This window comes from Salmo salar, chromosome ssa14, assembly GCF_905237065.1.
Source record: "Salmo salar chromosome ssa14, Ssal_v3.1, whole genome shotgun sequence".
NCBI lineage: Eukaryota > Metazoa > Chordata > Actinopteri > Salmoniformes > Salmonidae > Salmo > Salmo salar.
In genome coordinates this window covers 61,849,256-61,862,258 of record NC_059455.1, presented here as the reverse complement: position 1 = coordinate 61,862,258, position 13,003 = coordinate 61,849,256, and the positions used below count along the sequence as shown (strand labels likewise).

Genomic DNA, 13,003 nt, shown 5'->3' with positions numbered 1-13,003 from the left:
ATTTAACTTTTGTACACCTGTGGTGTTCCAAGTCAAAAATGACCGGTCATTAGAAATGAATGGGTGGGAATACAATTAGTGTATAAAATTCAGCCCCATGCCCATTCATCAGATGGACACACTTCCTCTCCCAGACCCCCACATGCATGTGTGTTTGAGCACACACACACACACACACACACACACACACACACACACACACACACACACACACACACACACACACACACACACACACACACACACACACACACACCTCACTCTGCTTCTTGGCTTCCATGGCAACCCCCACAGGAACCTTTCCCCAATAGAATCTTTCCCCATGGGAACCACACCTGTTGGCCTTCTCACAAACAATACACAACAGTGTTTCAATAATATATAGAACTTTTCTCGCAGCTCTGGTATAAAGCTTTTTTGAGGCCTTGCTCACAATTCATTCTGTGGCAGCACAATGACCAAACGATATACAGTATGTGAGGCTCTTGATCATATCTTTGATCATGACACTGGTGAGGAGGAGAGAGGCCAGGAAATTGACAGTGAAGCAGTCTGTGATAAATAGCACAACTTGCCTAGAGAGTTCTCAGCTATACTTTTCGTGGCTGTTTATTTACCACCACAGACGGATGCTGGCACTAAGACCGCACTCAGCCAGCTGTATAAGGAAATAAGCAAACAGGAAACCACTCAACCAGAGGCGGCACTCCTAGTGGCCGGAGACTTTAATGCAGGGAAACTTAAATCAGTTCTACACAATTCCAATCAACATGTTAAATGTGCAACCAGAGGGAAAACAATTCTAGATCACCTGCACACCGCACACAGAGACGCGTACAAAGCTTTCCCTCGCCCTCCATTTGGTAAATCCGACCACAATTCTATCCTCCTTTTTCCAGCTTATAAGCAAAAATTAAAGCAGGAAGCACCAGTGAATCGGTCTATAAAAAAGTGGTCAGATGAAGCAGATGCTAAACTACAGGACTGTTTTGCTATCACAGACTGGAACATGTTCTGGGATTCTTCTGATGGCATTGAGTAGTACACCACATCAGTCACTGGCTTTATCTATAAGTGCATTGAGGACGTCGTCCCCACAGTGACTGTGCATACATACCCCAACCAGAAGCCATGGATTACAGGCAACATTCGCACTGAGCTAAAGGGTAGAGCTCTAACCCGGAAGCTTACAAGAAATCCTGTTATGCCCTGCGACGGACCATCAAACAGGCAAAGCGTCAATACAGGGCTAAGATTGAATCATACTACACCGGCTCCGACGCTCGTCTTATGTGGCAGGGCTTGCAAACTATTACAGACTACAAAGGGAAGCACAGCCGCGAGCTGCCCAGTGACACGAGCCTACCAGACGAGCTAAATCACTTCTATGCTCGCTTTGAGGCATGCATGAGAGCATCAGCTGTTCCCCGGACGACTGTGTGATCACGCTCGCCGTAGCTGACATGAGTAAGACCTTTAAACAGGTCAACATACACAAGGCTGCGGGGCCAGACGGATTACCAGGATGTGTGCTCCGGGCATGTGCTGACCAACTGGCAGGTGTCTTCACTGACATTTTCAACATGTCCCTGATTGAGTCTGTAATACCAACATGTTTCAAGCAGACCACCATAGTCCCTGTGCCCAAGAACACAAAGGCAACCTGCCTAAATGACTACAGACCCGTAGCACTCACGTCTGTAGCCATGAGGTGCTTTGAAAGGCTGGTCATGGCTCACATCAACACCATTATCCCAGAAACCCTAGACCCACTCCAATTTGCATACCGCCCAAACAGATCCACAAATGATGCAATCTCTATTGCACTCCACACTTCCCTTTCCCACCTGGACAAAAGGAACACTTATGTGAGAATGCTATTCATTGACTACAGCTCAGCGTTCAACACCATAGTGCCCTCAAAGCGCATCACTAAGCTAAGGATCCTGGGACTAAACACCTCCCTCTGCAACTGGATCCAGGTCTTCCAGACAGGCAGCCCCTGGGAGGTGAGGGTAGGTAGCAACACATCTGCCACGCTGATCCTCAACACTGGAGCTCCCCAGGGGTGCGTGCTCAGTCCCCTCCTGTACTCCCTCTGTTCACCCACGACTGCATGGCCAGGCACGACTCCAACACCATCATTAAGTTTGCAGACGACACAACAGTGGTAGGCCTGATCACCAACAACGACGAGACAGCCTATAGGGAGGAGGTCAGAGACTTGGCCGGGTGGTGCCAGAATAACAACCTATCCCTCAACGTAACCAAGACTAAGGAGATGATTGTGGACTACAGGAAAAGGAGGACCGAGCAGGCCCCCTGTAGTGGAGCAGGTTGAGAGCTTCAAGTTCCTTGGTGTCCACATCAACAGCAAACTAGAATGGTCCAAACACACCAAGACAGTCGTGAAGAGGGCACGACAAAGCCTATTCCCCCTCAGGAAACTAAAAAGCTGCAACATCGAGAGCATCCTGACTGGTTGTATCACTGCCTGGTACGGCAACTGCTCGGCCTCCGACAGCAAGGCACTTCAAAGGGTAGTGTGTACGGCCCAGTACATCACTGGAGCTAAGCTGCCTGCCATCCAGGACCTCTACACCAGGCGGTGTCAGAGGAAGGCCCTAAAAATTGTCAAAGACCCCAGCCACCCCAGTCATAGGCTGTTCTCTCTACTACCGCATGGCAAACGGTACCGGAGTGTCAAGTCTAGGACAAAAAGGCTTCTCAACATTTTTACCCCCAAGCTATAACATTTTACACTTTACATTTTAGTCATTTAGCAGACGCTCTTATCCAGAGCGACTTACAGTAGTGAATGCAAACCATTCATTTCATGCATTATTTATTTATTTATTTGTTTGTTTGTACTGGCCCCCCTATGCATTGTCACTTTAACCATATCTACATGTACATACTACCTCAATCAGCCTGACTAACCGGTGTCTGTATGTAGCCTCGCTACTGTTTATAGCCTCGCTACTTTTATGCCTCGCCACTGTATGTAGCCTGTCTTTTTACTGTTGTTTTATTTCTTTACTTACCTATTGTTCACCTAATACCTTTTTTGCACTATTGGCTAGAGCCTGTAAGTAAGCATTTCACTGTAAGGTCTACACCTGTTCTATTCAGCGCACGTGACAAATAAACTTTGATTTGATTTGTTTAATCTGAGTATTTGTTATAGTCAAAATAATCCATACATTATGTTTTTTTTTACTCAAAAACAAGTTGTATGAGCTCAGGTCAATGAGGCCTACAGGCCATAAATAGAAGTTCAAAACTTGTAATGTTCACAAGAACTTAAGTTGATAAAAAGATCTAACACAACATTAGGTGATAATATATGTATTTATAATCAGCTATAACGAGGCGGTCATTTTGGACCGGGAACACAAAATGAATTAACATGAAACGAACACAACATAAGGGTTAAGACCACCACAGTGAGACATTAAGAACTGAATGGGGACAGCCAGAGCCAGGCATTCTGTTTGGCCACCATGCACGCAGGCATAATAAGGGATTAAGATGAGGACAGAGGCCTTGATGAAGTTACAGTCTGAGTCGAAGGGAAGCATTCAGAGATTGAGTGGTCCATAATTCACAACCAGTTTGACACAAAAGAAAGACACCGGGCCAGGCAGAGCTAAAGGCTAAATATGTGCATACATATATAATAAACACAGGAGGCTGGTGAAGGGAGGACATCTCATAATGATGCCTTGAATGGAGTAAATGGAATGGTGTCCAACACATCGAAACCATGTGTTTAATACCCTTCCATCGATTCCATTCCAGCCATTACTACGAGCCCGTCCTCCCCATTTATGGTGCCACCAGCCGCCTGTGATGTACAATATACAAGAGTCTGTGAGTGCACGTCGTTGTTTCTGTGTGATCGCAGCTGTGCATTAGTGTGTACAATATGTCTGTAGTGTGTGAATGCATGTCCGTGTAAGTGTGGTCTGGCTGTCTGCCGTGTGTGTGTGTGTGTGTGTGTGTGTGTGTGTGTGTGTGTGTGTGTGTGTGTGTGTGTGTGTGTGTGTGTGTGTGTGTGTGTGTGTGTGTGTGTGTGTGCGTGTGTGTGTGTGTGCGTGTGTGTGCGTGTGTTTGTTAATGCGTGCGTCTGTCCACGTGTGTGTGCATGCCTAGTCTGTGTGAGCGTCCTTGTTCAAGTGTGTTAATGCACACGTCAAGCCGTATCACCAGTGCATGCACACAGTGTGATGGGAAAGACAGGTTTGGTGGTGGGGGGGGGGGGGACCTGACACATACAGCTGGGCCAGCGAGAGAGGGGTGGGGAAAATAAGGCAAGCCTATAGGGCCAATCTGTCAGGACCAACCAGCAGACACATGCAGAGAGGGATAGGGCAAGAGAGCAAAAGGCATACAACGGCCTGGTTCCATTTTAGCCCCTACACCTGCAGCTTTCACAGGTCTGAAAGCACAGACAGGTGTAAGCTCCACCTAGCCCTCCAGCATTTCAAGTGGAGCCTCCACTGTAGTGTATACATTTCCATCTGGGAACACCAAATGGGAAGGGGTCCGAATGGAACCAGGCCCAATGTCCTTTTTATTTGACGATTTGATTATTTAACCTCGATGCTGACAGGGAGTCAATGCCGAGACCACGGCCTCTTTCCCAGACGAGCCCTGTTCAGCACCACAATACACATCAACACATTAAAGTACACACTCCAGGAGAGGAGGGACAGCTTCATTGTGTCATCCTCTCTCTGTCTAGACTGGGGCTGGGGGAGGTTGGACTGGGTCAGGCAGGGAAAGAATGAGGGTGAAAGAGAGGAAGAATGGTCTAAACAAAGGGATGACAGGAAGGAGGGGGGAGCGGGGGAGGAGTGCAGACATGCCTGTACCTGGGGGTTGACAGCTGACAGTAGGGAGAAAGAGGAGGAAGAGGAGGAGGAGGAAGAGTGGAGAAGGAGGTGGAGAGCAGCACCACGCTAGTTGGAGCTATGTTGGAGGAGCTGGACGAGAGACTGCTGGGTAGAAGAGAAGAAGGGGAGGGGGCAGGGCTAAGTCACATCCTCTCTCCTCATTGGCTACAGGACAGGTGTAAATGATGTAATAGGACAGGCTGGATGTTAACCAGAAGGTATGCATGGTGCTTTCACCCAGAGCCTAGATACACCGAAGAGTTTGGCAAACTAGGCTTGAGATTTAATTGGCAAAAATACCTTATCTCTTCCAGTGAGTAGCACATTAGACTGCTATGTAGTCTGCCAACATATGGGAAATTCTGCCGAACTCCGTAAAAAAGGCAATTTTAGAGTACTGGGATTGACCTTGTGAAGAGCATAGAGAGCCTCACATGTACTGATATAATAAGGAAAGGGGGGAGATAGGCTGAGGGAGTGAGGGACATAGAGCACTATTGGTCAGGTGTGCAAGGAGGAAGTGAGCAGAACAAAAAGAGGAAATAGAAAAGTAGTGGAGCACAGGGGGCAGATCCAAAATGGAGGAGATTGCTGTCCATTGGAGGAGAACACGGAGTGGACAGCACTGGTATGTACCAGGCGTGCAGCAAGCGAGACAAGGGATTCTTTCCTTCCGTCTCATACACCCCTCCTATGATTGTGTCACAGGCTTTCTATTACGATGATCTATCTTTCTTTTCTTCATACTACTTTTTATTTTTCTCCCTCGATCCCCCTCTCAACTGACTGTGTGACCAACGGTGTCTGTCCGGAGGCAGCAGAGGGGAAACAATCAGTGCTCTGACCAGCCAAGCCTGAGCTTCCTGGAGAGACTAGGGGCTGCTGCTGCTGCCCTGAAACCTTGGCACTATCAAACTCTGTCAAGCAAGAACGAACTCTGTGTGTGTGATGCATCGGTGTGTTCATGCTTATCTAAATTAAAGTAGGAAACTATTTGTTTTTATATGCAGTATGGCAATAACTACGCGTGTCGGTGTCGGTGTGTGCATGATTATGACAAAATCTCCATTATATATGTATGTGTGTGTGTGTGTGTGTGTGTGTTCCAGTAATGTATCCATAACTCGTCTCTAAGAGGAAGGGGGAGGAGGGAGTGTCTGGAGGAAGGGATGGAGGATATTCATGTATACACCATATGACCCCTAGGCAAAACATCTAGCCGACTCCAAACAATTTAAAACCGCTTGATTTGACAGGGCCATTTCATTCAAGTGGACATAATCTATGTGGACAGACAGAGTGTGTGTATGTGTTGGCATACGTGTGTGTGTGTGTGTGTGTGTGTGTGTGTGTGTGTGTGTGTGTGTGTGTGTGTGTGTGTGTGTGTGTGTGTGTGCACGCGCACGGGTGTATGTGTGCCCGTCTCAATGAGCAGATCATCTGTAACTGTAGCCCCGCGGGGATATCGGGGGTCAGCCATATTTGCAAACGAGGAAGCATGGTAATTGAGGTATCAACCCATTTGTCTTTGCCTGTGGTCGAGACATAAAGAGACAGCTAATAACCGTATTCTCATAGACTGATGAATGATGCAAGCGTTCTGGATGAACACTTTGGAATAGATCCATTCTCAGTGAAGCGCAATTGGTTCACGCTGGTAGGGATTCGGGACAGGGCGTCGTGTCCACAGGACTGTGTCCTTGAACGTGTCTATAGGCATGTGTCCATAAAGTACAGTATGTATCTAGGTGAGAGCGTATGGGATTCATAAAGCATGTCGGTGTGAGGGTGGAACTGCGGCCGCGAGGTGCAACCTATCCCTGTGTGGGCGCGCGTGAGGGGCGTGCGATTGACAGTTCCTCCTCGACGTATCACGTTGATGTGAGTGAAGGAACGGGAGACATTTCACCCTCCCTCCATCTAATCCATTTCCATCTACCAGATCAATGTGGAGCAGGAGAAAAATAGAAGGAAATAGATGGTTGCTATAATCAGAGATTCCTCTACACAAATACACTGTCTGAAAGGAGCAATGCTATCAGATCAGGGTGATAGATCTGCTGTGTGTGTGTGTGTGTGTGTGTGTGTGTGTGTGAGGGAGAGCGTGCAGCGTGGGTGTGTGTGTGTGTGAGGGAGAGCGTGCAGCGTGGGTGTGTGTGTGTGTGTGAGGGAGAGCGTGCAGCGTGGGTGTGTGTGTGTGTGAGGGAGAGCGAGTGCAGTAGTGTGTGTGTGTGTGTGTGAGTGTGTGTGTGTGCAGTAAATGTGTGTGTGTGTGTGTGTGTGTGTGTGTGTGTGTGTGTGTGTGTACATTACATGTTCCTATCTTACTGAGAAGTCTAACATTTTGTGAAGGTTCAGGCGACATGTTAAACACACCGACTGTGAGTGGCTCTGTATAAGAGAGTCAACCAAATGGGTCAAATCTGATTGCGGCCGTGTGTAATTGTGTTCGACTGCGTGGGAGTGTGGTTCTGCATGCCAACACGCTGGGGCACGTGTGTGAGGATGCGGGGGGGAGTGTGTGGGCGTGTGAGGTTTTATTTTTGTTCCTCAATAAACCTGGACAGATGTGAAAGTGTACAGAGATGGAATGCCAAGCAGGAAAAGCACTTTCCATGTCTCCACCGACCTGAATAAAACACACATGCTTTAGACACAATGCCCTTATGGAGTTGCCCTTATGTCATGTAGTTACTACATTGGTAACCAAAGTCCTCAATTGTGCATGACAACTGTAAATAATTGTACAGAAAACGATGAATTGCCAAGTAAGAGGGCAAGCCAAATTCTATTGAAATGACTTAGCTGTATACTGTACGTTACCCGAAGAGGATAGGTCAAATTGAAATCATGAAACTGTCCCTAGTTAAACGATGCAACTGTTTAGCATGGCTACCCCAGCCAGCATTGACAATAGGCCGTCTAATGTTGCTTGTTAAGGCTCTATATTACAGTGGCTCTGAGCACAGCTGATTGAACATGCATTAAAGCTCTTCTCAATGTGATTACATGCTTTGAGGCAGAGTGCTTCTAGTCATTGGATTATTGTAATCAGGATTATGATGGAGTGGCATGATCAGTGACAGAGTGTGTGTGTGTGTTTAGAAGTATGTGTGTGTGTGCATATTATGTGTGTGTGTGTACCTTCTTCAGATGTAATTCTTTGTGTGTGTGTGTGTGTGTGTGTGCGCGTGCATGTTGTGTATACCAGTATGAGTGTGTTTGTACTGTGTGTGTTGTGTGTGTGCGTGTACTTTCTTCAGATTGTTTGTGTGTGTGCACGTGCATGTTGTGTATATCTGTATGAGTGTGCCTGCATGCGTGTGTGTGTGTGCCTGCATGTGTGTGTGTGTGTGTGTGTGTGTGTGTGAGTGCGTACCTTCTCCAGAGGAGCAGGCCCACTCCCATAGAGAGCAGCATGATGAGGGCGGCCACAGACACCACCACGATGATGATTACTGGGTTCTGCTCACTGGACGCCAGCGCCACTGTGGATTGGAATGGATATATTGTTTAAGAGCAGGCACATGGGAGAACACACACACACACACACACACACACACACACACACACACACACACACACACACACACACCACACACACGACAATAAAAGGGACACCCTACCACAGAACAAAAATAAGAGCCTTGCACGTACCCCCCCTCCACACACACACACACACCCTCAGTCTTTAGCAAACACAAGGCGGTCATTGTGTGGGCTGGCCGGACGCCGCCACAACCATATCCTAAGCTGCCTCGCGGCGTTGGAAGCGAGATAGTGGAGGAAAAGGAGGGAGGAATGGCCATACTCACATTCACCAAGCGTCTGCAGCTCCAGGGGAGCGCTGTAGCCTCCGTAGTCGATGGGAGAGGGGGAGGAGGAAGAGGAGGAGGAAGAGGCGGAGAGGAGGGAGGAGGAGGGGGCCGGGGTGGAGAAGGGGCGGATGAGGAAGACGTAGGTGGTGCCGGGCTTGAGGTTGTTGACACTGATGCGGGTGACTGCCGTCTTGACCGTTGAGTAGCTCTTGTCCTTCTGTTCCTGAATGAGGAAGGAGAGAGAGTGTCAGGAAAGAAAGTTGGAACTACGAGAGCACCAAGCAAGACACAAAAAAAAATACATTTTAACATTGTCCTTCGGAGCTCAGTGGGTAGAGCAAGGCGCTTGCAAAGCCAGGGCAGTGGGTTAGATTTCCAGGACCACATGTCCGTAAAATGTACGCACGCACGCATGACTCAGTCGCTTTGGATAAAATGGCATACACAATTATATTTTAATAATTCACTTTTCCTCCCTTTGTTGATTCCGAGTGGGGTCTATACATGTCATAAGATCACTCAGAGAGCGATGGGCCAGTGTCCTTAACCATCTGCACTGTTGGTTAAGGTCTTTAAGTAAGCATTTCACTGTAAGTTCTACACCTGTTGTATTCGGCACACGCACTACTATGGCTGACCCTGTAAAACAACATTTCACTGCACCTAGCCGGTGTATGGGACAATAAAACATCCACTGTACCAGTCAAAAGTTTGGACACGCCTACTCATTCCAGAGTTTTCTTTATTTTTACTATTTTCTACAATGTAGAATAATAATGAAGACATCAAAACTATGAAATAAACATATGGAACCATGTAGTAACCAGAAAAGCGTAGTAATCAAAATATATTTTATATTTGAGATTCTTCAAAGTAGCCACCCTTTGCTTTGATGACAGCTTTGCAAACTCTTGGCATTCTCTCAACCAGCTTCATGAGGTAGTCACCTGGAATGCATTTCAATTAACAGGTGTGCCTTGTTAAAGGTTAATTTGTAGAATTTCTTTCCTTCTTAATGCATTTGAGCCAATCAGTTGTGTTGTGACAAGGTAGGGGTGGTATACAGAAGATAGCCCTATTTGGTGAAAGACCAAGTCCATATTATGGCAAGAACAGCTCAAATAAGCAAAGAGAAATGACAGTCCATCATTGCTTTAAGACGTGATGCTCAGTCACTCAAGACCTTTAAACATTTCTTCAAGTGCAGTCGCAAAAACCATCAAGCGCTATGATGAAACTGGCTCTCATGAGGACCACCACAGGAAAGGAAGACCCAGAGTTTCCTCTGCATTAAAGTTGACTGCACCTCAGATTGCAGTCCAAATAAATGCTTCACAGTGTTCAAGTAACAGACACATCTCAACAACTGTTCAGAGGAGACTGTGTGAATCAGGCCTTCATGGTCCAACTGCTGCAAAGAAACCACTACTAAAGGACACCAATAATAATAATAATAATGAGACTTGCTTGGGCCAAGAAACACGAGCAATGGGCATTAGACCGGTGGAAATCTGTCCTTTGGTCTGATGAGTCCAAATTTGAGATTTTTGGTTCCAACAACCGTGTCTTTGTGGACTGGACTCAGAGTAGGTGAACGGATGATCTCTGCATGTGTGGTTCCCACCATGAAGCATGGAGGAGGAGGTGTGATGGTGCTTTGCTGGTGACACTGTCAGTGATTTATTTGGAATTCAAGGCATACTTAACCAGCATGGCTACCACAGCATTCTGCAGCGATACGCCATCCCATATGGTTTGCGCTTAGTGGGACTATCATGTTTTTCAACAGGACAGTGACCCAACACACCTCCAGGCTGTGTAAGGGCTATTTGACCAAAAAGGAAAGTGATGGAATGTTGCATCAGATGACCTGGCCTCCACAATCACCCGACCTCAACCCAATTGAGAGGGTTTGGGATGAGTTGGACCGCAGAGTGAAGGAAAAGCAGCCAACAAGTGCTCAGCATATGTGGGAACTCCTTCAAGACTGTTGGAAAAGCATTCCAGGTGAAGTTTGCTGAGAGAATGTCAGGAGAGTACAAAGCTGTCATCAAGGTAAAGGGTGGCTATTTGAAGAATCTAAAATATATTTACATTTTTTAAAACTTTTTTGGTTACTACATGGTTCATATGTGTTTTGATGTCTTCATTATTATTCTTCAATATAGAAAATAGTAAAATAAAGAAAAACCCTTGAATGAGTAGGTGTCCAAACCTTTGACTGGTACTGTGTGTGTGTGTGTGTGTGTGTGTGTGTGTGTGTGTGTGTGTGTGTATATATATATATTTTTTACATTTATATTTTTTATTATTATTATTTGTTTTACATAGGCTCTACTTTAAAGCAGACTTGTGTGATTTAAAATGGCTTTGATTCTAAAGGTTAACGCGTGGCAGTGAAATGACGCGCATAAACCGTCAGCGTCAAAGCAACATAGTGTATGGAGAGAACTCACCCTCATGAAGCTTTAAGGTAGCCAAAGCCCTATGATTTGCATGCATGTCTTTGAACGCGTGCGAGTGTGTGCGTGCAAGTGTGCGCCCCTGTTTGCTTGTCATCGTGTGGTAATTAGGATTTGGAGGTGCGTGCTCTTTAACGCCGTCGTACCTGTGGAGAGGAGAGTGAAAAGTGCACACACAGATAGATTGACAGGCGCAATGAGAGTCCCTGTGGAGAGACCATTAATAGTGGACATGGTGGAATTGAGAGATGGATGGCGCTCCCAAGAGTGGGATGTGACGGAGGGAGATAATGAGGTGGCAAAATAATGTAACAGAAAGAGAGATGACTTAAAAGAAGGAGTGGGTCAAGAGATGAGTTGAGAGTGTGACCGAGTTTAGTTGAGAGGGAGAGCGACGGAGTAGAGTCGGTGAATGCGCGAAAGAGTCGTTGCACGAAAGAGCAGACTTGAGATTAAACGTAACGCGATGGAGTTTTTCCAAGTGTCGTTTGTGACGGAGTTGACCAAATATGACGGCGTTACCTTTTCGTAGTACTTGATCTCGTACTCGGTGCGGCTGCTGTTGGGGTAGCTAGGTTCCCTCCACACCAGGGTGAGGCTGCGCTGCTCAATCTTCTCCGCACGAAACTCACTCACCAGCGAGGGCGCTAGTGAGAAAAAGAGAGAAGGGGAAAGGGAGAGAAGAAAATAAATAATGAAATGCATTTGTCAAAGTTCTGTCTTGGACGACTTCATTGAAGTCATAAAAGTGTTATGATGTTAGCAGTGAGTGGAGTGGGTCTCCGTACAGATCTGGGTGAAGATACATCTTTGTATTTATTGATGGCTGGAGGGTGGGTGGAGATGTTCTCTCCCTCTGAGACTCTGCCCTCCTCAGAACCTTTGCTTCTGACTCAATAATATCCAGTACATGTACTGTTGGAACACTGAACATGAAGACTGCAAAAGTATATTTCCCACATTCTATGAGACATTCTAGGAGAAATACTTTACCACATGACCTGAAGTGACCAGGAAAACGTCCCTTGTTACCACTGATGCTCTGAAAGCTCCGCCCACTCGGCAAGCTATAATTAAGGAGTCATTAACGAGGTAAGGCAAAATGAGTTGCCACTCAAGCCTCTACAGGAACACTTAGGGCTCCTGAGCGGCGCAGCGGTCTGAGGCACTGCATCTCAGTGCAAGAGGCGTCACTACAGTCCCTGGTTCGAATCCAGGCTGTATCACATCCGGCCGTGATTGGGAGTCCCATAGGGCGGCGCACAATTGGCCTAGCGTCGTCTGGGTTTGGCCGGGGTAGGCCGTCATTGTAAATAAGAATTTGTTCTTAACTGACTTGCCTAGTTAGATAAAGGTAAAATTAAAACGTGCAGCTCACTGTCAGTCAAAGACCATTATGGTTGAAGCCTTATTTCATTACCACAATCAATATTTTGCTAATGAGCAGCGAATAGTCAGTAGACATTCCTTCTCTTTCCATTGCCATGTATTTTCAGTCCATCAGTTGATCCATGTTTCAAGACGTGCAATTCTCTTTCTTTCTACACCTCTCTTCCACTCTCTCCCATGTAGATCCATGTCAATTCTGACAAGTCTGAACTTCTGTCCTCATTCCTTATTATTACACTTCCATTATCTTCCCGTGATCTCGTCACCTTTCCCCCTCACAAACACAATTCCTTTCTATCAAACAAATACACTTCATGACCAAAAGTATGTGGACACCTGTTCGTCGCACATCTCGTTCCAAAATCACGTGACCACAGCCCCTTAGTCTCCCTTTTCAGTAGGACCAGTATTGATGTCGTTCGGATCACAGCCAGGG

At 46.6% G+C, this 13,003-nt stretch overlaps 1 protein-coding gene across 1 annotated transcript in view; it reads right to left on the bottom strand.

Annotated features, from left to right (window-relative positions):
• LOC106570040 (ephrin type-A receptor 7) overlaps nucleotides 1-13,003 on the bottom strand; it is a 170,890-nt gene that overhangs the window by 15,400 nt on the left and 142,487 nt on the right. Inside the window, exons 6-8 of the mRNA XM_014141966.2 lie at nucleotides 11,701-11,825; nucleotides 8,714-8,939; nucleotides 8,278-8,386 (exon numbers count right to left, since the gene is read on the bottom strand). Coding sequence (XP_013997441.1) covers nucleotides 8,278-8,386; nucleotides 8,714-8,939; nucleotides 11,701-11,825 — 460 coding nt within the window. The remainder of the gene's footprint in view (nucleotides 1-8,277; nucleotides 8,387-8,713; nucleotides 8,940-11,700; nucleotides 11,826-13,003) is intronic.